This window comes from Eublepharis macularius, chromosome 3 (genome assembly GCF_028583425.1).
Source record: "Eublepharis macularius isolate TG4126 chromosome 3, MPM_Emac_v1.0, whole genome shotgun sequence".
NCBI classification, from domain to species: domain Eukaryota; kingdom Metazoa; phylum Chordata; class Lepidosauria; order Squamata; family Eublepharidae; genus Eublepharis; species Eublepharis macularius.
The window spans coordinates 150,532,335-150,558,625 of NC_072792.1; the positions used below are offsets into that span (position 1 = coordinate 150,532,335).

The window sequence follows — 26,291 nt, forward strand, 5'->3', positions numbered from 1 at the left end:
CCTAAGATTGCAAGATGAGAACTCAATCTGTATTGATTCTGCAGTTCATAACCTAGTGGTTAGTGTACTTTCATGAAGAAAGGAACCTACTTATGTTACCAGTTGTGTGTCTGGGAAGTGTGAAAGAGGACTACATTTTCTAAGCTGGATATTACAGCTGTGTGAGATTATTAGGAAAAGATACATTGTCAACCTCTGAATAAGTATAAGTGCAAGTAAGAAGCACATGGATTGGACACATGAAACATCTTTGAACAAGGTGAGATATATAAGTGTGAGTAAGAAGCATATGGATTGGACACATGAAACATCTTTGAACAAGGTGAGATGTAGTAAGTTTGCTTGGAAAAGAAAGGAGTTTGAAGGACAAAGTATGCAATAACTCATTTAACAGCCAGATCTTCAAGTTTGCTCCAAACAGCTGTACACACAGATATGTCAGTGCCCTGTCACAAAACATGCTGTAATGTTGGCTGTACACAGTAAGATAGTTAATATTGGTGCCATCGTTAGATATGTTGGCGCTAATGTTTTCTGATCTGGCTGACATTATGTTAACAGCATGCTAGACAGAATTGACTATTTTAGAATACTTTGCAGTAAGTGAGAAATGTGATTTTAAAATTTTAAAAAATATATTAGAGACAATTGCCTTACTAGGGAACTTGGGAGTCAACCATCAACGTGGTGCTATTTCATTTTGTCTGCCTTTGAATGGCAACATGCAATAAGATAATTTTTAAGATAGACTTGCTGAGATGTTTCATCCATAGTGGATAGTATGCAATGAAGGATAAGGACTGTTCCCCCCCCAACCTATTGTAGCATTTATGTTTTTACATCCTTCTGTGTTAAGCATGTATGTTGTCATACACAGAGAGAAACACACATCCATATATTTCACTGCTTATATATGTGATGTCTTTATGCTGGCTGCCCTTGCAAAGCATAGTTTGTCTGCATATGCATACACTTGAAACAAAATACATGCACACAGTAAACAGCAAGAATGCGGTATATTCTGCACAGTAGGTGCTTTCCATATCACAGTTAAAACAACTCTAAGAGGTAATGACCATGTTAGTGAGAGAATTCTCTTACTGGGTTATTATAGATCCTGCCATTCTTGGGGAAACTTTAGCCAAATATATGTGTAGGCAGAACTGGATTTTAACATATTTGAAATGTACTGTGCTTTATAAAGTATAAAGCAATTAGCACAAAGGTTTCACTGTTAGAGCAGTTGCTAAATTGGTGGTGGTGGCTGTTTTTCATCTTCAGCTGAACAAAGATCCATCTCAGTGCTCCTACTGTTGACAATAAAGTGCTACACAGGCAAAAACGTAGAGAACACAGTTTGTACAGCAGGGTTGTTACACAGTTGAATTCCACCATGTGGTTGCCTGGGAAATGCTAGAGAAGATTCAGTTAACAGAGGAGGTAGAATCATCAAGGTTACAGTAGTTGGGGAAAGGCTTTTGGAAGATGATGATTATGGAACTTCTAAAATGCATGAAATGGTGATGACTTACAGAGTTGTAGAGAAGATCTCTCCTGCAGCCAAGAATGGAAAAAGGAAACTACGTGGGCTCATAGCAGATGGTTTTGTGTGCAGTGCATGAACCAACTCAGACAATCATTCAGTGGCATCTATTGCAGAAACTGAAAGGAACTGATACAATAATCATGGTGGTTGGAAAGAGGGAAAGGCAGATTATTTAAACATAAATACTCTTGAGTTGTCTCTGAAAGGCTAGAAATGAGGGTATCAGGTAGGAGAAGTGGAGGTAGTTTAAGACAGAAAAAATGCAGGGGAAAGGTTAATTCTTAGAGGGTTTTTTGCATTTTCAAAACAAGACCAGAAAGAGATGGTGAAGCAGATTAGATATGAAGAGAACATGAACGAAAAAGCAACAATGCATTTTTAAAAAGTTGTTGTTTGCAGAATAATGCATCTAAATGCTTGAGAGGGTGGTCTGTCCAAATGATTGCCTTGCCATATAGACTCGCCTTATTGAAGAATCCTTTTTAACAATCCAATTCCTTTTCATATTTCTTCCCCTTTCCCAATCCTATATATTTTCAGAGCTCTCAGCACAGTGGTTCCTCTACCTCACTAGCATCTACCAAAGTCTGCAGCTCCATGGATGAAAATGATGGACCTGGTGAAGGTAAAACATTTGACAGAAATTTTCTATAACAAAATTGCAAGTTTGCAACTGAAGCATATCACATAAGCCTGAGGAAAGGATTTATGGGCATTAGCATAGAGTGAGGTCTGCCTCACAGGGCATCACCCTGTGGTTTTAGCCCCCAACCCAGGATGGGTTAGAGACTGTCAAGCAGCCTGGGGAGTGGCCTTGCACCTTGTAGGCAGCCTAGAAGGAACAGCCAAGCTACAATGCACAAAGTTATTAACACAATGTTCACAAAAATATTTTATGTGTAAACTTGAGAATAATGTACAAAAGTGAAATACAAAATGTGAAATTCTAAAACATCATCACTGTAGTATCATCACAATAAATCAAACACAGCAAGATATTACAACACTGAGTAGCATGTGTATCCTCAAAAAGGGAATGATCCCATGAGTTCTCTTATAAATTATCTTCAGTTTATACACTGAGGATTCCCACTGAAACCGCGGGGGCAGATGAAAAGTCCCTCCGGAGATAGTGGAGAGGAGCTGGAAGACTGGGAGGAGAAGATGGAATATGCAGGTGGAGAAAAGCAACCGGGAGATCCCGAAAGGGGACCTCCTCGCCCGACAAGCTTCCGGGTATTTCAAGCTTGTTTCATGAGCACTTCTTCGCGGGGCGTTATTTCTCCTACCACGATGTTAATTCTCTAAACAATAAACAAAGGCAAAATACAATATATGCCATCATAACCCTTATCGAGACCTCTCCCCAATTCCCAAATACTCACCCGACTCTCCCACAAATTCTTTCACGTGCTGAGTCTCTGCGCACTTCCAGGGACCACCTCAATCGCGCTACACCAACCCCGAATATATTCTCAACTGACTGGTACACTTAAAGAAATATGCACATAATATTTATATCACAGCCTACTATGAGAGAAAGAGAGAGAGGGGGGGGGGGGAAATTGCCCCTGTAGAATCCTGAATCAACCCAAAAAACAATTTAAATTAAGATCCGAATTGAGTCCATTGGGCTGTAGTGTCTGGAGGCGAAAGATCCACTCTGCCTCTCTTCTCAGAAGATCTTGTTGGACATTAAAGTGCTCGTCATGTCGTGCTACATATAAAACCGTATAGATGAAGGACATAGAGCCGCTGTGTTGGGACATATAGTGTTCTACTAATGGTGCTTCATTGACACTATGACGTATCCTAGAGACATGCTCACTGATCCGGACACGTACTGGACGGTTAGTGCTGCCAATATAAAGCTTATTGCATGGACATCTAATAGCATACACGACCTTGTCTGTTTGACACGTTGAGAATTGGTTGCACTTGAAGTCTGCCAATCTCCCGTCAGTTCTAATGTCAGCCTGTGGCCACACTAATGCACACACCTTACAGTGTCCACAGGCAAAATGCCCCTTCGGAAGGTCGATGTTTTCCACTCTCCGGTTAAATGCAGTGTGTACCAAACGATCCCCTATGCTCCTGGTTTTTTTAAATCCAATAGTGGGTGGAAATTCACACACCCCTATATCCGATATAATGTGCCAATGTTGCAAGATGGTCTGCTTAATTTCAATGGCCAAAGACGTGTATTCCAAGGAGCAGATAGGAGACAGTGGGCGTCATATGAGAAAGATTTTGAGTAGGGGGTGTTGTGGTGAAGGGAGGTATCAGGGTGGGGAAAGTTGACAGATAGAGGAGTACAGTAAGAAAGGTGAGGAGTGGGTGGAGGAAGACAACCACTTGCAGGGAAGTGCCAGAGAACAGAAGTGGCTGGCAGAGGAAGACAAGTGGGATGTCACTCGAGGTGAAGTCAAATTTATGTGCTCTTTCTGGAGAAGCAGCCTGTTAGCATCCTGACCAGAAAAGATGAGGAAGGAGCCTGCATGGGCAATTTGGCAACTGTAAGATGACCTGAATGGCTCAGGCTAGCCCAATCTCATCCTGTCTCAGAAGCTAAGCAGGTTTGGCTCTGAATAGTACTTGGATGGGAGACCACCAAGGGAGTCCAGGGTTGTTACACAGAGGCAGGCAATAGCAAACCATCTCTGAATTCTCAGGTATTGTCCCTCACCAAAGAGACTTTCTCTGCCAAATCTCAGGATAATGGGAGAAATTCTCCCTGTTTTATAAGAAATTAACATTCTCTCATGCAGAGCAGACAGAGAGACAATTGGTAAGCAGTATGAGGAATGTATTGTCGAAGGCTTTCACGGCCGGAGAACGATGGTTGTTGGGGGTTTTCCGGGCTGTCTTGCCGTGGTCTTGGCATTGTAGTTCCTGACGTTTCGCCAGCAGCTGTGGCTGGCATCTTCAGAGGTGTGGCACCAAAAGACAGAGATCTCTCAGTGTGAGAGACACTGAGAGATCTCTGTCTTTTGGTGCCACACCTCTGAAGATGCCAGCCACAGCTGCTGGCGAAACGTCAGGAACTACAATGCCAAGACCACGGCAAGACAGCCCGGAAAACCCCCAACAACCATAGTATGAGGAATCCTCATTTTGACCTAAAGTTCTGTGAGTTCTCTCAGGCTTCATCACACGAAGTTATGATGTCTTAGACATTTTTTTTTCCCCAGCCAGGTTCGGATACCAAAAGTCAGCTGACTGGGGAGAAAAAGTTCAAGCCCATGCTAGAAAAAAAAATCACTTCAGTCACAGTTGAATCGCCTTGTAGCCTCAGTCATTTAATTGGCAAGCAAATTTAATTGTATTAAAATTTAAAATGGTGCCCCAGATCTACAGGATCATACAATACTTATTGTCATTTTCCTCTGTTGTAATCTTGCACAGAACTTGATGGTTAAATTTTATCCTGTGTGTGTGTGTGTGGCATTCTTGGCTTTATCCTACAATATCGCTAGCAATTTTTTTTGTATAATGTGTACAACACGCCACAAGTCAGTTTATGAATTGTCACAGCAAATAGAAAAGTATGTGTTGATTATTGCTGTGAAAAACTAATCATGATTTCTATGTTCCATTGCTTTGAGAAGAGGAGATTTAAGAGTTTTTTGGATTTTGAAAAGGCTGTACACAGTATATAACTGGTAAAAAGCAGTCTTTTAAGTGGAGGTTTATGGCCTCAGCTTTTTGAAAATGTTATTTGACACTTGCAAACTGGTTCTTGAGTATTGTTTAAAGAATAATGATAGTCTAATGGCTACTAAGAACCAATAACTACAATCCTTTACTGTTTTGACTGATTGTGAATTTTTATTTAAGCATCTGGTGCCCAGGTTGTATATGATGGCGACATTATTGAGAACATTTGTTTCAAAACTAAATATTTAATACAGAAGGGAAAATAGCACTTATCACATAAGCAAGTTTATGCATGTCTCAGTTTACAGGAAGTAATAAAATAAGAGCTTGAGTGTTAGACTCCTTTTGTAGTAAATTTAATTGTGCAGTGTTGAACTAATCCAGTCTTCACTTGAGATTGGACCTCTCTTGAACAGATTGCCAAAGCATCTGCTTATTATAATTTAAAGGAAAAGACAGTCATATGCTGTGGCGTGATGGTTTGTAAAAGGGTAAAACTAAGTCTGATTCTCAAAGGCTTAATTTTTTGCAATTTACCTGGAGAAATCAACATTGTGATTTCTCTGTCCAGTAAAATGAACATGCTGATTTTGAAAGGTTTCCAGTTGTCTTAAAACATAGAGGTGGAATATGTATTATGTATCACATCTGCAGTGCCTTCTCTAACAATAAAAATGTACTAACGATTCTTTCAGAAGTGTTGGAGGAAGGCTTCCAGGTTCCAGCTTCTATAGCAGAGAGATATAAAGTTGGCCGGACTATAGGAGATGGAAATTTTGCCATTGTAAAGGAGTGTATAGAAAGGTGAGAAAGATTGCTTTATTATTACAGTTAAAGCAACCATTAATACTAGGCTTTTCATGGTTCACATCTTTAGTCTCAGGCTTTCACACATATGGAATAAAGTAATATGTGCTAAATGTTAAAAAAAATCCTACTCTAGTTATGCCTGTAAAAAGTGGGTTGCCTTTTCCTTGACTGTGATCAAAGCTCTCATTGTTAAACCTTTCTTGTTGTACTCAAACAACATATTAGGAAATATTTTATTTGTAATTGGAAAGGCCATTCTGGCAGCTTTTTCTTTCCCCTAGCTGCCCTGCAGAGACTTGAGTGTATATGGAACCTCAGGAGTGAATCTGCTTTTCTAAAACGTTACGGTATGTTGTATATTGAAAGATGATAATGTAGTTCAGAACATTTTCTGAAAATTTGACATACATTCAGAGTAAACATTGTTGCTGGTTAACAACAGACCAGTATTTGTGATCACTTAATACAATGGAATCCCAGCCTCAAATCAAAATTGGAATGATGAGGTCAGTACTGGAATACCCAAAGGAAATATCTGTGCACCACTGACCCTGATCTTACTGTACAACAGTTGAGACAAAGATCATGTATCTCCATCCATCATAAAATGCAAAGTGTGGATTCAAGCAGCATCACTTTATGTAGGGTCTCTGCGTTAAACCTTCAATATCCATTTGATTTTTGCAACCAGATTTCTTGCTTTGTTAGCAGTTTTTGAAGTACTCATACTTTGTCCTTTAAAATTCTAATAACACAGGATGAAAGGAGTTGTTTTCAGACTGGATGGGCCAAGGCAAATTGAGGCTGCAAGTACAGATTTGCATTTTGTGTATGTAACAGCTGCTTTGTCCTGTCTCCTCTGTGTGAGCCAGATAAACATTAATTATTAGCAGAAAGGGGTGGGGGAATTGATAAGTGTTGCTTATATTTTAACAGGTATCTGTTTATGCAGTCCCACCAGCTGGATCAGTTGGAAAAGTCAAGTATACAGAACTTATTTGCATGCATGGTTGTATTCCTTGTTTAGTTCGGAATGACATATATAAAAGCCCGCTCTTCAGGATACATACAGCTTCCAGTTGATCAGGATGACCTGAGTTGTTTAACCTATAAACAACTCAGTAGACATAAAATGCAGCAACATATAAGCGCAGGAATGAGAACTATTTTCATTAATGTAGAGATGCTGCTCTTTGTATTGTCGAAGGCTTTCACGGCCGGAGAACGATGGTTGTTGTGGATTTTCCGGGCTGTATAGCCGTGGTCTTGGCATTGAAACGTCAGGAACTACAATGCTATACAGCCCGGAAAATCCACAACAACCATGCTGCTCTTTATTCTTTTTAACCAGATCGTGATTGTCCAGGCTGGCCTGATCTTGTGAGGTCTTGAAAGCCAAACAGGCTCAGCCCTGGTTAGTACTTGGATGGGAGTACACCAAGGGAATCCAGGTTCACTGCGCAGAGGCAGGCAATGACAAACCACCTCTGAATGTCTCTTGCTTTGAAAACCCTACAGGGTTACCATAAGTCAGCTGAAATTTGATGGTACTTTATATAAGCAGAGAGATTAAAAAGGCCCTCAAGAATAATTTTTAAAATTCAATTTAGTTTGTTTTGGGATTTTCATGAGATAACACCTTTATTATACTGAAGAATTGTCTGTTTCTTTTAGACATTCAAATTTTGCATCTGTTTCAGAACCAACATATAAAATGTTTTTAAGTAAAAGGAGCCAAGTTTGCCAGGAAATTTGGGTTCCATTGTTGGGATCTTAATGTTACTAATGAAGAATATTAAGTAATCTATATGTTCTGGTACTGTTCTACTGGCAGGTGTGAAGTTGTATGCTTACTTGCATTTAATTGACTTGTAAGGAACCAAGTATTACAATACAGCTGGTGATCAGCATTTTAAAGAAAAAAGGAGTTCATCATTTCCATTTTCTTATATTATGTTGAAAAATATAAGTCAAGCCTAAATGCAGTTAAGCATTTGGGCTAATTACCAAGAAATATGAAGCCTTTTTTTTCAGATGAAGTGTTTCAGATATTTCTGGCAGCTGTTATCAGAAGCCCTCTAGTGGGGAAAGTTAGCTTTTTAAAATACTACTAATGAATTAACGGTACAATCCTTAAGGCTCCTTGGGTTTAGAATGGAGCAATTCTGTACAGTATTTCAATGTAACAGTGCGATCCTATGCAGAGTCTAAACTGCTGATATCCATGCATTTCGACTGAAGTTTTTGAAGAAATGGAGTGTGGCAAGGTGCGTGTGAATGAATGAACAAGTTATTTATTACAGTTGAAGATGAGTTCTGAAATGCACACAACCATTACGAAATAAAAGATTACCTATATTAAGATGAGCACCCACTAACATAATATAGAACAGCAGGTAGCTCTGGTGGCTGTACAGAATCTGGCCACTTTGTCCATGTCCCCAGGATCACAATCCGAAAGAACAACGGCTGTATACTTAGACCATTAGGCCATGTAGCCTACTATTACCTGCTCTGACAGGTGGCAGTTTTCTAGGATCTCAGGCAGGGGAAAGTCTTTCCCAGTAACTGAGATGCCAGTGATTGATCCGGGGACATTCTGCAAACCAGGCATGCCCAATGTTTCAATCAGTAAAGTTTCCATTACAAAACACCGTATGGGGAAAACTGGCTGGGAAAAATTTTTTATATCCCACCTCATCAAAGCTTGAGCTGACTTCCAACTAAAAAACAATTAAGCAGTAGCTTTATTATATGAGGTAGATTTTATCCATCTCACATGCATGCATTTCCTGCTTGCAGACTTTTCAGCTTGGGAAACAAAGCAACAAGCATTAAGTAAACCACCATGCAAATATGTACATCTGCGTTAATTTGTTATAAAATTATTTTTATTAAAGCTAAGAATCGCCATATGGCTGCTTCTTCAAAACAGAGTAACTTGGTCTTTAAATTACATACTACTAATGTTACTACTAATACTAACTAAACTGCTAATACTGCTAATGCTAATAATTTGCCTAATTCGTTTTCAGTTTTAGAACAAGATAAAATGTGAGACTGGAAGCACCGTTATTTCTATTAATTCGTTTTTCCTGTAACAGCTGTAAATTGAATATATGAAATATACTAGTTTTTAAAACACAAATTAAAACTGGTACATTATCAATAAAATACTTTATTTCTATTGTTTCATCGGGGACTTTTGCAAACAAAATGTGTATGTATTGTCGAAGGCTTTCACGGCCGGAGAACGATGGTTGTTGTGGGTTTTCTGGGCTGTATTGCCGTGGTCTTGGCATTGTAGTTCCTGACGTTTCGCCAGCAGCTGTGGCTGGCATCTTCAGTGTAGCGTCTTCAGAGGTGTAGCACCAAAAGACAGAGATCTCTCAGTGTTACAGTGACACTGAGAGATCTCTGTCTTTTGGTGCTACACCTCTGAAGATGCCAGCCACAGCTGCTGGTGAAACGTCAGGAACTACAATGCCAAGACCATGGCAATACAGCCTGGAAAACCCACAACAACCAAAATGTGTATGCATACAGAGGCATACCTACAGTGGTTATTACCTTTAGGAGACGTGTAATGTTTGCTATCTGTTTGTGTCTGTGCTGTTTGGGTCAACTGAACTATATTAAGGGCCTCTAGTAAACTATAGCCTGCTATTTCCTTGCTTTCTTTTAAACATTGGCCATTTATCACGTCTTTAAAGGCCTACTCACCAAATGTGGGCAGCTTTTCCACTTCACTCCAGATGTCTACTTTTTCAAAACGGTTGCAGGCTGTTTGGCTTCCACTTTTTCAGTGCCTTTTCTGGCACCGCAGGAAAGTGTGGTTCCAGAAAAGGTGCTGAAAAAATGGAAGCCAAGCAGCCTGCAACTGTTTTGAAAAATGTAGGCATCTGGAGTGAAGTGGAAAAGCCACCTGCGTTCACCTGTGAGTGAGCCGTCCCTTTAAGAACGTGCAGACACAGCCATTGTTTCCCAGAACATAATATTTTGACAGGCAGAATGAGCCATCACAGAAACGTTGCCTTCAGAATTTCTTTTGAGCTACGCCTGAGCAATTGTTGGTGACATCAGTGCAGGGCTGTCATGAAATGGGGAGTGGTACAATTTTCCAGGAACTCAGTTCACTCTGGGGACCCGGGAAGCTGATCAAGATGCCACATGGGTACCTGTGCTAATCCAGTATTATATGTATTGTTCTGAATGTGAATTGCAGGGTGACTCTCACTAGCCGTACATCAATATTAATAACTTTGAATGAAAGAGCTGATAACATTTATCCTATTTTGTTTTTTCATTCTCTCTATCCTATTAGGTCAACCGGTAGAGAATATGCTCTAAAAATCATCAAGAAAAGTAAATGTAGAGGCAAAGTAAGTAAAGAGTATCTAGAGTGGGAACATATTATTTTATGCAAAACATTTATCTTGAAAAAAATAATTTTTTAAATTTAGGGTAAATTGGGATCCGTGTTAGAATTTGAATACATCCTGACTGAGGTTAACTTGGCAGGTGTTTAGCCTGGGAGTTCTCTTTTCTGGCAGTCAAGAAATGAAGGCCAGTTGCCTGCAGAGTGGTTAAACATTTGATTAACTATTCATCATTTTAATTCCTGTAATTAAAGCATCTGAATTTTATGATAATTAGATACTTCTTAGAATTGTAAAACACAAATAATTGCAATACTTATATATGTAAAATATATACTAATGAGTAGTATTCACAAACTAAATAGGCCATGGTGTTAACAGTTCTATAACTATACCTTTAAATGGACAATGTAATCCTTCCTTGCTACTTGGAAAAATATGTTCTATATCATGATGATTTTACAGAGGCCAAGTGATTGACTGACTGTTCTGTACAACAAAAACCTAGTCCTTTCCCCATTTCATTTTCCTCTAGTCTTGGAACATTCATGGCAAGAATACTTTTGCCAACTTTCTGAAACTGGCATTAAATGTTTCAAAACTTCCAAATGAGAATCATAGGCATACCCTCATTTCCCATCAAACAGTAGAGGGAGAAGGTAGACAGATGAATTAGTTTCTCCCATCATTTAGATACATTTGTGGAGGTACATGTCTATCAGTGGCATGATGGCAGTGTCAGACCTCCATGTTCAAAGGCAATGTGTCTCTTAATGCCAGTTACTGGCTAGCAGTAATTGAAGGAGGCTTGGGGCTCATACAGCAAAGCGCTTCAGATATACTTACCTTCCCATTCTTTTCTCTCAAACAATATTTGTTTTGTGACAGGAGCACATGATCCAAAATGAAGTATCAATTTTAAGAAGGGTCAAGCATCCTAATATTGTTCTTCTGATTGAGGAGATGGATATGCCTACTGAGTTATACCTTGTCATGGAGCTTGTGAAGGTAATGCACCTGCAAAATAAAAACCACGGCTTGCTCTTAGCTTGTCATCTGTGCATCAGGGTTTCCAGCACACAAATGGAGTGGACTGGGAAGTGAAAATGTCCCTGGAGAAAACCCAGCTGGGCGGCCCTGTGGTGCTATGGGGTCTCTGATCTCCATGGCACCAACAATATTAATCGTCTCACCCTTTGCCTCATCCCACAAAATAGCCTCAATGCAGGAGCAGCGAGTGGGTTAGCTGACACTGATTACCACTGAAGGATCTGAACTAAGTAGCCCCTGAGGCACTTGCAGAGATGTTAGGGTATGGCAATCTATAGCCCTTTAGGGCAGTGGTCCACCAGGAAACGTCCCTGTCAGTTAAATGACCACTCCATCCTTGAGCACAAAGATTTGGAAGTATAAACCTGCTTGGACAAGCTTGCCAGAAAGAATAAATCAACATCTCTTCTTTTGTATATGTATGCACATATCCCTAAGTAAATCACAATGGAGCTGTTCTACTATGACACCATTCATTTATCTAGTTCAGTGTTGTTTATTTAGTCTGGCGGCAGCTCTATGAGATGTCCAGCAGAGGTCTTTCTCAAACCTGCTAAAATCCATTTAATTGGAGAAGGCAGAGATTCAGCTTAGGAACTTCTGCTTATATTGTTCTGTTCCTTCCCTCCTAAAAATAATATTTGAGTACTAATTAACTTTGTTTGCGTCTTGGATATTTTAAGCTTAAGTTAGTTATAACATGTTGTGTGTTTAATTTGTTTTTTAAATGCACAATTTAATAGATTCTTTATGGCTGTAAAATACCTTGAGATCTATTCTTTTCTCTAGGTAATGTTATGCTGAGTATGTTGGTTCTTCTATTATTAAACATGTGATCAAACTGCTAATTAAATTAACTGAATTATTGCCATGTTTAATTTTTCAAGTCCTGAAAAAGTTATGTATTTGGAAGGATGTAAATTGTTGATTCAGCAACTGCCGGTTATATCCATAGCACAGCATGCACGGGGTTGCAACTGATTATCCATCTGCTGTGGACTGGTTTCTGCAGACCTGAGTTTAAATCAAGTTCAAGTTCACAGACGGAAAAGATATTCAAGAAGTGAAGTCTTGATGTAGTGGATAATCAGTCTGGCTAATACTACTTTACATTAATTGGCAGCGAGAAGTTGATATAAGAGACTTTTGCTGCTGCAAGCACACTCTCATTTCATGGCGGGCACGTCACTAGCTGCAGGGAAAGGAACCTGAGTGTGAGGAAAGCACTTCATAAATACAAATATAAACACATTGCAAGCAGTGCATGTGAAAGGGAGAAAGGACCTAGTGGTTGGCAAGCCGCCACTATACATAGTGAAACCAAATTATTATTCAAGCCTAGCACTAGTTTAGTTATTTTAACAAGCATGATTTATGATAGGGTTTCCTCCTGCTGTTCAAGAGTCTAATTTCAGTTTCACATCAGGAAAGGAACGTTACAGCATGTATATGGCAAGCTAGTAAATAAATAATTGCTTACTGTTCTTGCCTTGTGTGCATAAGTGATGGTGTTTTGTTTTTGTTTTTAAATTACATTCAGATGTTGATTCTAGGAAGGGGGCGGGGCAGGAATTAGGTGAGAAAACTGGAATTGTGCCCTTGGGCAATCCCCTGCAATACCTCAGTAACAGTGGGAGACATGTTATATGAATTAGTAAAGCAAAAGTTGGCAGCTTAAGGCAACCTTCTCTGCTTGAGGTAAAACTTTGAATTTTGAAGTAAAGGTAGTTGCTGCAATGTTAACTCTTTTAATGCCTTTATTCCAACAGTATAAAACAAAGTTCAGGATGTTTTCAGTCATTCCGTGGCAAAGAGGCAACACTATGGTGGAGGGGAGGAGAAAACAGCTCAAAAGTGGCTGAGGCAATAGGTATGGAGACCCAGATAAAACCAGCAGAAAAGATACCATAGCAACAGTAGATATACCTAGGGAACTGAGACAGCGTTAGGCATATTCAAAGGCAGAGAGAAGGATCAGCTAAAAAGGAGCTTTGGTGAAGGCATGAAAACATATGGGATGAGGGTTAGGCATATGAGATGTCAATAGAAGTCAAAAGGATGCTGCAGATTGGCTTTCTTCTTGAGGAGAATGCCTGTTTTCTGAAATTTGTTGATACTGGATTTTGGCATATAATGCAGGCACGTTAGGGAATGGCATCTGTTTGCAGCATTTGCAAGGTTAGCTCCCCAGGGTAAGTGGGCAGGGGTGCACTTATGGTCTTCTTAAAATTCAGCCGCAATCCCTGTCTCCAGTCCTGCAAACTAGCACAGAAGAGTTGAATGACCAATCATAATGTTTTATTTCTGTGGGTCCTGTGAAATACAGAAATGGCTCTTATTTGACCTACATAAAATTCCGAAAAATAAAATTACTGGGACGCTAGGATTGCCAATATAAGGCTGGTAGCCGGTGGAAGACTCACAATTAGAGGGGACTCAATGACCCAGTGACCCAATGACATTGTCTATGACATGCTAACATTCAGTCAAAACTCTATGGTTAAACAACAGAGTTTTGACTGAATGCTAGAGTATCACCTGTGATGCGATAATATCACTTCCGATCATGCCAGAAGTTATGACAGTACAATAGTGAATGCTCTCCCCATTTCCCCTCTCCAATTTCTCTCCCACTGCCCAGCTGAGTAATGGTTGGAAGGGCCTGCAGGAGGTGGGGGTGGGAGGTCTCCTGCTCCTAGCTGGACCATGGCAACTCTAGACACCATGCAAATATACATGATCTAAGAGAAAGTAAATACACCTTAAATTACCCTTAGGCTATCTTGACTTTCAATTTTGATACACATTATCACTAACAACATATATCTAGATATTAATAGGATTATCAATCACAAGGTGGCACTTGAAGTTCTCTTGGAACTGTAATGGATTGCCAAAATACAAAGATTGGTTCCCTGAAGAAAATGCCCTTTCAGGGCGTGGATTTTATGGCATTACATTCATGCTGAGCTCCTGCCCCTCATCTACATGCCCACCCCAGGCAGCATCTCCAAATATCGAGGAATTTCCCAAGCTGGAGTTGGTAATCCTGCATATTAAGAAACAGAGTGGGAGAGGAGACTATTTCATTTGCAGTATCAAGCATCTATCTTGTATTATTTGTTTACTTTCATTCTCTGTCCAGCTTTGTTTTTTTTTAATTTCCATTGTCTTCTTAATCGGAATTTTAGTTTTTATGGATTAGTTATTTCTCCCCACCAGGTCTGTTTGCTGAGTTTTACATAATACTCTCATTTGTTGGGAATCTTTGAAATTCTGGTTGGAAATTTGGATTAAATTGTGTTTAATATTCAGAGTTTGGCCCTTAGCATTTACTTTTCTTTGGCATTTTTATTAGTGATCTTCTTTCTGACCTTCATGTGCTTGAACAAAGCAATCTTCCAAAGTTCAGAATTTCAGAGAGAAAGAGCATGAAGAAGGAACTATGATTGTAAGGTTGCCACAGCCATCTCAGCATTTCTGCTAATTTACCATTAAGCTTGATTAAAGTGGTAGATGTCACGTCTGTAAATTTGCCTCCAGTAGTCAGAATGGTATTGGCCTCTTGACCTTGTATATGAGACATTCCTTTCTTCTTTTGTGCAAATGTTTCTTACTGGAGAACTGTTATTGATAGGGTTGCCAGCCCCCAGCTGGCATTTCCCACTGCTGCTCTGAGAGAAAGAAAATGACCATCAGATGATGGCATGACATAGCTTCTGGAAAAACCTGTGACACCACTCCTCTTTAGGAATTAGCCAAAACTCTATGATAAAACTGTAGAGTTTTCAGTGATTTCTAGAGAAGACTGATGTCACTTCCAGGTTTCCTTTCCTAGAGAGGTGTGACATCACTTCTGGGTTTTTTTTCCAGAAATGACATCATGCCATTGTCTGACAGTCCACCCACCTTCCATGTCCCCTCTGCTATTTTCTACTGGTTGCCTACTAACCTTACTTACTGAACTATGCTAAGGACTGATTTAAATATGTATCTGCTGTGCAAATGAGTTCATCCATGGGACTTTGTATTCACACAGTATTTGGTTTAAACTGGGTTACTTTCTGTATACAAACAGTTGCTGTCTACTACAGCAGCACCCCAGTTTAAACAAGCTATTGTGCAAGTGCAAGTCTCACTGGTGAGATCTCTTGCTTGCCCAAAGATACATTTAATCAGCTTGTTATTGAAGCTATTGACAAAAAGATTAAACATGTTAAGCTATTGACAAAAAATGGTAAGCATACTGGTAATCAAAGTACAGTAGATATTGCAAAAAAAAAACCACAGGTTGATATAGCATCCTCTTCCCCCCCCTCCCCCCATATATGAACAAATATTCTACGAAAAGACATTATTTCTATTCATTTACAAGGCCTTGCAAATGGTTTAGGGAGGTATCTGTTTGAGGGCTGTTGTCAAAATTATCCTTCTAAGATGCCATCTCTGAAGCTGAAGATGACTATGGGTTGGATCCATTTCTGCTCATGCAACGCACTTCTGTCAGTGGAACAGAACATTCCTACCTCACCCCTCCCACTGAAGCCCACTAATCTCCCAGAAGGTAGAGGGTCCTTCATTAACAGAATGAGAGGAAAGTTGGTAATCTGCAGCAGGAACTGAGAATTGGTGGAATTTTCTGTTATCTGAAAATTTAGTCTGGATCCAACTTTATGGCTGTAAACCTAAGAACACTGGCTTGTAGTAAGTCCCATTGACTAAAACTGGGCTTATTTCTCAGTAGACCTACTTTAGATTGCTCTTTATATGTCTCTTACTTGAGAGAATTAAGATTGAGCCAGACTGTCACATTACTTAGACTAAAATTAATTAAAATTGTTTTTGGGGGAAAAAAATCAACTTTTTAATAAAACATTCTAGCTACAAATAATATGTTTTAAAATAAAACTCAAAAGCCTGGTGTTAGGAACTCATTGTTTTTGTTTTTTTCATAAACCTGCTTTACCACAAGTATAGAAGTGAAAATGTATCTTCCCTATGTAAACTGCCACAGTTCAGTCCCTTTATTTATGACTACCAGAAATTTCTCAACAGATAGGCGCGAAACTGACTGAGCTCTACACACATCTTCCTTAGTTAACTCTAGGCTACTATCCAAATTCTTGATTCAAAACCTTACTGTGTTCTCCAAGAGGGAGAGACAGGCAGGATATTGTACCTCTGGAATAACCTACATGGTAAAAGAAATACTTAAACCATGGACATAAATTAAGGTATATAAGATGTGTACAAAACCATAAGAAGCATTCTAAATAGTTGGGACAGAATACCTGACAGTAATGAGTATATCTTACCTCATATATGACTTCCAAACACATTTCTGCATTAGAGTAATAAACTGGTTTAAAATATTCCCTCTTCTCTAGAAACTCTGGGCTGGGAACCTCACAAACCTGCAGGGGCATGTTCACCCAGCCTCTGCACAGCAAGGCTTCCTGTGTCTCACCAGCTGGCCTCTGATCCAAGCATGTTTCAGTGCTCACCAAGTGATGGCATTTTGTTTAAAGTTTCCATAAAGAAGAAACAATGGTGTGTTAGAATGTAAGACAATGCTGAATTTCATCATTCAATTGTGACTTAATGGGACTCATCCCCAACTGCAGTAAAGTCAATATTATATGTAAGTGGGTGTGAAACAGAATAGATGCTAGCTGAGGCTTAAGTAATTGTTTAGAACATTGGTGTGGAATTCTAGAATTGCAAGATGTCCAGTTTTGACCAGACAGTTCAGTATTTGTGCTTGCTCCCCTGGAAGTAAATTGAGAGGAACAAAGGACATACAAATTAGGGTTGCCAGATTAGGATTGGGGAAATTCCTGGAGATTTGGAGTATGAAACCTGGGGAGGGGAGAGGGACCTCAGCAGGGTATAATGCCATAGAGTCCACATTCCAAAGTAGCCATTTTTTCCAGGGGAGCTGATCTCTGTTGCCTGAAGGTCAGTTGTAATTCTGGGAGATCTCCAGCCACCACTTGGAGGTTAGCAACCATAATACAAATGTTTGAATTTTTCTAATTAAGAGACAGGCAGTTCCAAAGGGACAAAGTGTGTGTGTGGCGTGAGGTGGGGAGCTCAAGGGTTAAAATAGGAAGTAAGAAAATAAAGGAGAAAAACAAGAAATAAAACCCTAGGGCTTGGCTTTGGAGGGTGGAAGGCAAACTGTAGCTGATGTTAACATTTCCATCATTCCCCACTTGGGAGGAGGAGAAGGTGAAGCACCCCCTCCTCTTGCAATAGAGTGATTTCTCCATCAAAAAGGTGATACAGTTTTATTATCCATGTGTTGAGGCTCTCTCCTGTGCTGCAAGTTAAGCAGATAACTTTTGCTCATTTTGTTGTAGTTTTTTCCCCTTTCCCCTTCTCACTTGGGGAGCTGCTTTGCCAGCCCCACCTCACTCATTCCCTCAAAGCTTGCTGGCTGCCATATGAGAAAAAACAGGGAAGCAGCCACAGAAAAGAAGGGAGGGGGACAATACAAGCAAGTGCTGGGAGCAGGCATGATGAAGAACTTAAGTTGCCATATAACAGTTAGTCCAACCGTGATGACAATCCTGGCTGACCAAATGGTGGGAAAGGGGAGGGCATTTTCACTCCTGAGAACTAGTCTTTTTTTTTATCATCCTTCCTCTTGCCTTCCTCCATCCTTTGGCAAACACTGGCAGAAGCTTTCCCCCTGAAGCCACCACTACCTTGACTTCAGAGGCAACAAGGGTACGATGGAGACGGGGGTTGTTTTGGCTTCTGAGACTTAATGGTGTAAATATTTATTTACTTTGTTTATACCCCAATTTTCTCCTTAATGGGGACCCAAAGTGGTTTACGACATTCTCTCCTAGTCCATTTTATCATAATAATTCTATAAAGGTAGGTTAAAATAAGTGAGATGGGTTTATGGAGGTCCATCCTTGACTTTGTCCAGGGCCCCAGAATCACTAAACCACCCCTTTCTGGTGGGAGATTTGCCTGCCAGCATTAGTATGGCATGAAATGCACACAGCAGTTGTGGAACTGCCTCTTTCTTTGCCTCCTGCTCAGTGGATTGCCTTGCCAAGCCATGTGGTCCCTGTAAGGTCAACAAATTTTTATCAAGTGTATTCAGTATTTTTGCTGAACCCATCTGATAACCCTATGTTGAACAAGTGGAAATAATTTTAACATGGCTGAAAAATGTATCCATGGGAAGCTGGAATGGAGGCACTTGCTCCAGAGGGGCAAGCTAGGCTTGCCCCTCTGACTACAAATATGATTGGCCAGGAAGGCTTTGTTAGACTGGTTGTAGAGTTTATTGTAAGATGAGAAGGAACTGGAAGGCTTTAAGTGGAAAGGTTGTATGACAGAACAAGCTGTGGAAGGGTTTTGTTTAGAGCAATATAGATTTTCAGTGGAAATTGGCACTTCCTCCCGAGGCATCTGGTTGCCCACCACTGGAAACGTGAAGGTGGGCCTAGTTTATACCTTGGTCTGATTCATCAGAGTTTATTCATTTCGGGTTCAAGAGCCAGCCCTTCAGATACATTGCAGATAGTATTTACTGAAATGTTGATATAGACCATTGGACTGAACCCTACATTACTTAGCAAACTGGTCTGTTTATACTGATCTTTTTTTACCCAGCTTAATGTCAGAATCTTAACTGGGACATGGCCAACCCCAGTACCTCTTTGAAGCTCTCCTGGTCACAGCATGTGAGGAATATGCAGATGAAGGTAGCAGAAAAGTTGGCATTGGGGAGGATACTAGGGTATAGCTGATTACTACAATCAGATTACTACAATCAATTACTACAATCAGTTTTGCTTACAAGCCCAAACAGGGCCGATTCCAGATGACTAACCTTAAGGCGCTTCATGCCGCCCTTTTCCGGATCGCGATGGGGAAAATGCGAAATATCGCGTTTCCTTGCGCGAGTTTTGCGCGTCATCACGCAAAACTCGCGCGAGGAAACGCGATATTTCGCATTTTCTCCGTCGCGATCTGGAAGAGGGCGGCATGAAGCGCCGTAAGGTTAGTCATCTGGAATCGGCCCAGGTGAGATATTTGTGACATTTTCTAATACTAATACTAGCTTTGGGTCAGAATACCCCAAATTTCATTATAATTGAATTTTGCATCAATAGCTAAAATTTTACCGATACAGTGCAAGAATATTTTCATATCTAATACAAAAATGTTTCTGTATCAATGTATTTAAGTTCGTTTTAAAAGTTTGTTTGCTTTCTGTTCTGCTGCCACAATTATGCCAATAGGATAACTTGCACCTGGGATTTGTTGAGCCCTCGTATAATATAAGTGTTTTTTGGGAGTGTCACATCTAAGCATATCAGTACCTGTACAGCCAATTGAAAATAAAATATAGGATGCATTCAGAGATCATAACAACCGTCAATTGTTTGATATGTTAACACACACCCTTCCTATTTCCCATGCATGCAGAACATGGTTGAACTTCCTTATTTAGAATGCCAGTTTGTAGGGAGGAAACAAACTCCAATTTCCTCAGACATCTGCAAGACCTGTATAGGTTCATGTGTAGGCCGGTCGTTACTACATTCATGAAATCCTACCAAGATTTAGACATTTATTTTGGAATGGATTAGAATGTCTGTGACATTCTTGAGCAAAATTATGTTTTATAATTACTAATTTTCACATATATCCCATTAATAATCCTGTCCCTGCTGAAAGGTATGATGTTAATATATTTCCTGTTCCTATTAATATATTTCAGGGAGGAGATCTTTTTGATGCCATTACTTCTACAAACAAATATACAGAGCGTGATGCCAGTGGGATGCTGTATAACCTGGCCAGTGCCATCAAATATCTTCATAGCTTGAACATTGTTCATAGGGATATCAAACCTGAGAATCTACTGGTAAGTAGAACTTTCAGGATGTGTTGGAGATTTCTGTTAATATAATTGTTCTCATCCCTTTAGCTCCCAACTTCATCGAAAATTTGTACTGTAGGTATTTTTCTAAATGAAAAATTTCCCCCTATAATATGAATGCATCATATATTCCGGAATCATTCTTCAGCTGTATAAAATATCTATTCCATATAAATATATGAATTAACCATATGTAATGTGGCCATTAGAGAGTTGTGCTGTTGAATCTACCTTGTAGTACAACACACCTTAATTAAAATTTTTGAAAATGTCATCATAATCTACTGTTAGTCCATTACTCCAAAAGAGGGTTTCTTTGTATGTTAAAAGTCACTGTGTTCTTTATACTTTTGTCATGATGGATGCTGTATATGTCAGTTACATACATTGCATGGAGCTGTTTGGCATCACTGCCCTTGGCTGATTCGCTTTGTCAGCCCAAAATCCACATAGATGTTTGCACTCAGTTCATGTTTGCACTCAGGAAAGGATCAGGGCTGTGGTCCCATGTATTTCAAGATACGAGCCAGCCAGCTTTTCTCAGGGTTTTAAAAATCAGTTTTGTCTCTGTTCCCCTGGATTCTACAGTAGTACCTATTGTTAAACAGGGGCCAAATTAGGAGTGTTTTTTTAAAAAATTAGAAAGGGTTGCTACTTTTGTGAAGTAAGTAACAGAGGATTGATCAACAGTTCGTTGTTCTACCCAATAACCAGTCTAGTGTAGTCGTTAAGAGTGGCAGGACTCTAATCTGGAGAATCGGGTTTGATTCCTTACTCCTCCACTTGAAGCCAGCCGGGTGACCTGGGGTCAGTCACAGCTTCTTGGAGCTCTCTCAGCCCCACCCACCTCACAGGGTGTTTATTATGGAGATAATAATAGCATACTTTGTAAACCGCTCTGAGTGGGTATTAAGTTGCCCTGAAGGGTGGTATATAAATCTGTTGTTGTTGTTGTTGTTGTTGCTATTGTTATTATTGTTGTTATTGTTAAATCACAGAAGAAGGTTATCAAAAATATAGAAGGACTGTAAATTGGAAAAACAAAAATATGAGTCACAGCTACCCAGGAAACAAAATCTAACTGCAATTTTTGCCACATTTGTACTTTTAAAATAACAATGCATTTGTCACCTTCTGATGCCATCAAGCTGTGGACACTGGTTTTTCTATTTCATAGTAAATTGTTTGCAAAAGAATTTTTGTCCTATACAAGTTATCATAAATTTATGTATAACTCTGGCAATACCTGAAAAATTAATAAGCCCTCCCTTCTGAAGTTGATATTGCTTCATTTTTTGCTTTTTCTTATGGAAAACTTTGTTATCCATCCCTCCCTAACTAGTTCATTGCACCTTGCTTCTTCCCATTGCTAAAAACCAGACATTATGGTGGCCACAGGTCAGACCCCTGACTACCTACACTATTTAAGAGAAGAATTTGGCCATTAATCCTTATCGGGCCCACGGCACAGTGGAACCAGGCAATCTTTTTCCCCCCCAGCACTTTTTCAGCCTTTATCTCTATGTCTAAGACCTCCAAGGACTTTACCGCCCTTCTATCCTTAATTAACCTTGAGAGATTTTAATTTCTCTCTCGTTTGCAACTCTCCTGTTCTGTGGTATTTCCCCTTTGAGGAAGAAAACTGAATTGTTATTGCTCTGCTGAGTTTAAGACTGTTTGGATTCCAATTAAGCTGGGGTTAATTAGAAAATGAAGCCACAGAAAAGAGGAAGAGATGTAGAGGCAGATTTTTCCCCAGCTTTCAAACAAGCAAAAATTGACGACTATTTTCTGGCTTCCAGCAATTCACAATCTCAAATTCCTACCTTTAATCGTTTTGCTCCCCTTATGGAGGCTGCTGACAAGATGGTAGAATTGCCTGAGCCCTCTTCCCCTTCCTTGCCTCAGAGCAAGGAATTTGTGCACTCCTGTAGGAGTTCAGAGAAAGGAGGCGGGAAAGCATTTAATGAGGCTCCAGAAGATCTTATTCTGCTCACAGCCAGGACAGTAGATCATATTTACAGAGAGCTCCATCTTTTGAACTCTAAGTTAGAGGAACTGATTAAGCTGAGGAATGGGGTTCATAATCCTGGCGATGTCATTTCCCTTTGGAAGATGAGATTCAACCAGCTATTACTATAAACCTGGCTGTATCCCCCTACCCCAGTAAGCTAGGCAATCTCTCTCCTAACTACCAGGAACGAGGCAGGATGAGACGGGAGCCTTCTCAATTGGTTCTGCTGCCACATAAGATTTGTCTACAAATCTGCAGATATAAAGGATCCATCCCCTCCTGGAGGTTGCTTTTTCTCATCCGGAATCACTTAAGAGAGCTCTTTGGACAGCACATTAGATATGTGGACATTAAATCAATTGAATTGCTTAATGATCCCAACCAAATCCAGTAGGTCCTACTGACTTTTAGTTCTTCTCTTATTCCTGGACTACTTTTATGTCATAAGGACTTTTTATACTCCAAGGGAATTTTCCCTCTCCGTGTTTTTAAGGATCTGTTGTTATCCCCACTGCTTCTGATGTTTTCATTCTGCAAGAAACCTCACCACGACAAGCCTTCTTCCGATGCTTCGGATATTACTTGGAAGGGCACCATTTTAAATAAGCCCGCTGTTTCTAATGCTGTTGATGATGTTAATAGCTCTAATGATCTAATAGCATCTAATGGCCACTTGGTGAATTTCACTGAGGAGGAGTTCCTGCATACATTTGGGGACCTGCCGCCAAGAGAACAACAGGCAGTATGTGAAAGTCTAGCCTTAACAACAAAGAAACTGAGGGGCTATATTGGGGCGGAAAGCACCATACAGGCTGAGATTGTGGTTCCAGAAGGAGCTGATGCACACAGTAATCTAATGATATTGTTGTTGGGATTGTTAATGTATGTCCACAGCTGTCGCCTGCCTGTAATCTGGGAGGGCTGGCAGGGAGGGTGGAATAAACAATGGGACCTGAACTTCAAAAAATTTCTGGGGTCCTCAGAGATCGTGTTGCTTCAGGAGACCTGGGCCCCGGCCTCAGCCCCCTCCCCCACATTGGATGGTTTTAGTGTGTACAATGCTTCTGCCATTAAGAATCACAGCAAAGGGAGAAGTTGTAGGGGTCTTATTACAGCAATTAAAAGAACCCTTCAGCTGGATGTGGAGCTGATCCCCCACAACTGTGAGAATTTTGTGCTGGCCCTAATGCTTAGAGCCCCCCCCAGGGGGAAGTCTCTTATGCTTAAACATCTATCTTCCTCCCAATGGTATAAGTGGGATTAGTAACAAGTTGTGTTAGGAGAAACTAGTTGCCCTATTAGAAAGGTTAGTGATACAATACCCAAATGCCCTACTTATCCTGGGAGGTGACTTTAATGCTAGGATTGGGTCTTTGGCCCGTGAACAGGAGGAAGGGGGGGGGGTGTTTCGAGAATCCCCTACTTGGTGGACGTATCCTCCAGGACCCAGTTATTAATAGAGCTGGCAGGAGATTCCTGGAGTTATTCTCGGTTCAATCTGTTTGTGCTGAATGGTACAAGTTGGAATATCTCAAAGAGGAATTGTTATGGCCTATGGCTAAGACAATAAACACGAGTGAAGTGAACAGGGGGAAAAAAGTAGTTGAAAAGGCGCTTGGTGAGGAGGGAATAATATCACCTAGTCCCATTGTGTTGCAGCCTCACAAAAAAATTTAAATGGCCAAATTCTCTAAAATGACATTGATGACCACAAGTCCGACCCATGGCCACTGTAACATATGGTTTGGCCCTGAGCAGCAATTTGAGTTTGAGTCTCCCCATATCTTGTCTGACATTCTAACTACATCACCACATAGCATCAAACATAGCTTTACTTCTAGAAGAGTAGAGTGTGCAGTTGAGAGAGACAGTGTATTTAAATTACTGTATAATAAAATATTTTCAGTGATGCACTCTTTGCCACATAGCAGTCTGTTTGCCATATAGTCAGGACTGGTGCTGTGCTCCATGCATAAGTTACAGCAGTCACATGTCAAGGTTCATTAGAATCTTGTTTCTTAGAATGTCAGAAACTGTCTCATGGGGGAATGCTTGCGATACTTTTGTATTCAAACTTTCCTAGAGTTTGACAGCAGTAGCCTGCAGCTGTTTCTCCCTTAGATTGTTTTCTTCTTAAAATAGCTATCATGAGCAATTGCACAGTTGTTTTTTTCTTTTTGTTAGAGAGTACATTTTGTAGTCCAAAGCAAATATAATAGCCCTCCACTGTTGCAATACGTTATACTATGACTGCTAACCAATAAACTTTCCCAATCAATACAAGTACACTCAAAATAAGTTTGTGGGTACACAGTTTTTCATAGTTTAAATACATACAGAAGTATAGCGGAGAAGTGAGATTTTCAAAACAGTAAGTGTGTGTTAAAACCCAGACCATGTGGTGGTTGATTACACTATTTCATTGCAAAGGCTGGCCTACTTGTTTTGTCCTACTAGATCAGGTTGCCCATATAAAGTCATTTTTCTAAAACAATAAAATGGATACTCACTAGAATAATATGCCCACCCTGTACTCTAGTCCCAAGCATACAACATATCTGACTGCTATCAAATGGGCCTGTCTACATTACAAACTCCTGTTTGTGCATGAAGAGAGGGACAACACATCATTGTATTCCTGGCCAGGTGTGTATGAAGTGTGTGCTAATTTTGATTTATAGATTTATAGTCTCCTCACTCCTCCACTTCCATTTTATCCTCTCAGTAATCCTTTCATGTAGGTTGGGCTAAGACAGTGATTGGCTGAAATTTGAATCCAGGTCTTCCTGGATGAAGCCCAAAAATCTATCCCTTGTTTTACACTGTGTGCATATGGTTACAATGGACAGCTTAATCAGGCAGGGAAACTACTATAGTCAGGCGTAAGTTATACTAGGATCTGAGAAACACAGGTTTAAAGTTTCACTCCACCATGAAGCTTGCTGATCACTTTCTCTTCACCTATCCTACTTCACATAGTTTCTGACAGGATAAAATGTGTGAGAACCATGTACACTTAAAGCAACAGCAAAAAAAAAATACTAGATAGAAATGAAGGCCTTTTTAAAAGGGATGAGGGGTGCAGTGTCCAAACAAATCCTGGAATTGGCCATGTCTCTGAGGGGAAACAGGCATTACCTTGGCCTTCGTCATACCTTTGATTACACCCAGTAGCCATTCTGAGTTCTTGTCATTTACTCAAATAATTTTTGCTGAAATATTTAAAAAGTCTGCTTTTTGCTCTTATTGTTTCTTTTCTGACACAATTATTGGCATAAGGTTAATACAGGACTTCAACAGTGAGAATTGCTTTGGTTGTTGTGGGTTTTCCGGGCTGTACACCTCTGAAAATGCCAGCCACAGCTGCTGGCAAAACGTCAGGAACTACAGTGCCAAGACCACGGCAATACAGCCCGGAAAACCCACAACAACCATCGTTCTCCGGCCGTGAAAGCCTTCGACAGAGAATTGCTTTCTTGCTCTGTTTTTCGTTTGGAACAAAAAGTACTGTTTTCCCTCTATTTTTCCTGTAAATAGAATATTACATTGTACTTCACGCCACTGTACTTTACTAGCCAGTATTTACCATCTCTGGTTTCAGTTACTCGTGTACATTAGAATCCTTATATCACTGCAATGTCTGCATTGGAAGCATTTTTTTTTAAGTGAGGGGGTTTATACCATCTTCCCAGAATTTGAGTGTAGCATAGGTTTGCAATTCTCCAGGTAAAGACTGGATCAGTTCTCCTGGAGGAATAGTAGCTTCAGAGGAAGAATTCTGTGACATCATATCCTGCAGAGCTCCTTCCTTCCTTAAACTTCACCTTCCCCATGCTTTACCCCCAAATATCCATGAATTTAGCAACCTGGGGTTGGCAGCCCTTGCAGGATTTTTCGGCTACATTGAGGGGTAACAAAAATGTG

The 26,291-nt window shown here is 40.1% G+C and overlaps 1 protein-coding gene across 3 annotated transcripts in view; it reads left to right on the plus strand.

Moving 5' to 3' along the window:
• DCLK1 (doublecortin like kinase 1) overlaps nucleotides 1-26,291 on the plus strand; it is a 283,608-nt gene that overhangs the window by 226,399 nt on the left and 30,918 nt on the right. For all 3 annotated transcript variants that reach the window (XM_054973774.1, XM_054973773.1, XM_054973776.1), the window contains 5 exons: nucleotides 2,087-2,171; nucleotides 5,899-6,007; nucleotides 10,338-10,395; nucleotides 11,281-11,400; nucleotides 20,192-20,338. In XM_054973774.1, the coding sequence (XP_054829749.1) occupies nucleotides 2,087-2,171; nucleotides 5,899-6,007; nucleotides 10,338-10,395; nucleotides 11,281-11,400; nucleotides 20,192-20,338 (519 nt within the window). The remainder of the gene's footprint in view (nucleotides 1-2,086; nucleotides 2,172-5,898; nucleotides 6,008-10,337; nucleotides 10,396-11,280; nucleotides 11,401-20,191; nucleotides 20,339-26,291) is intronic.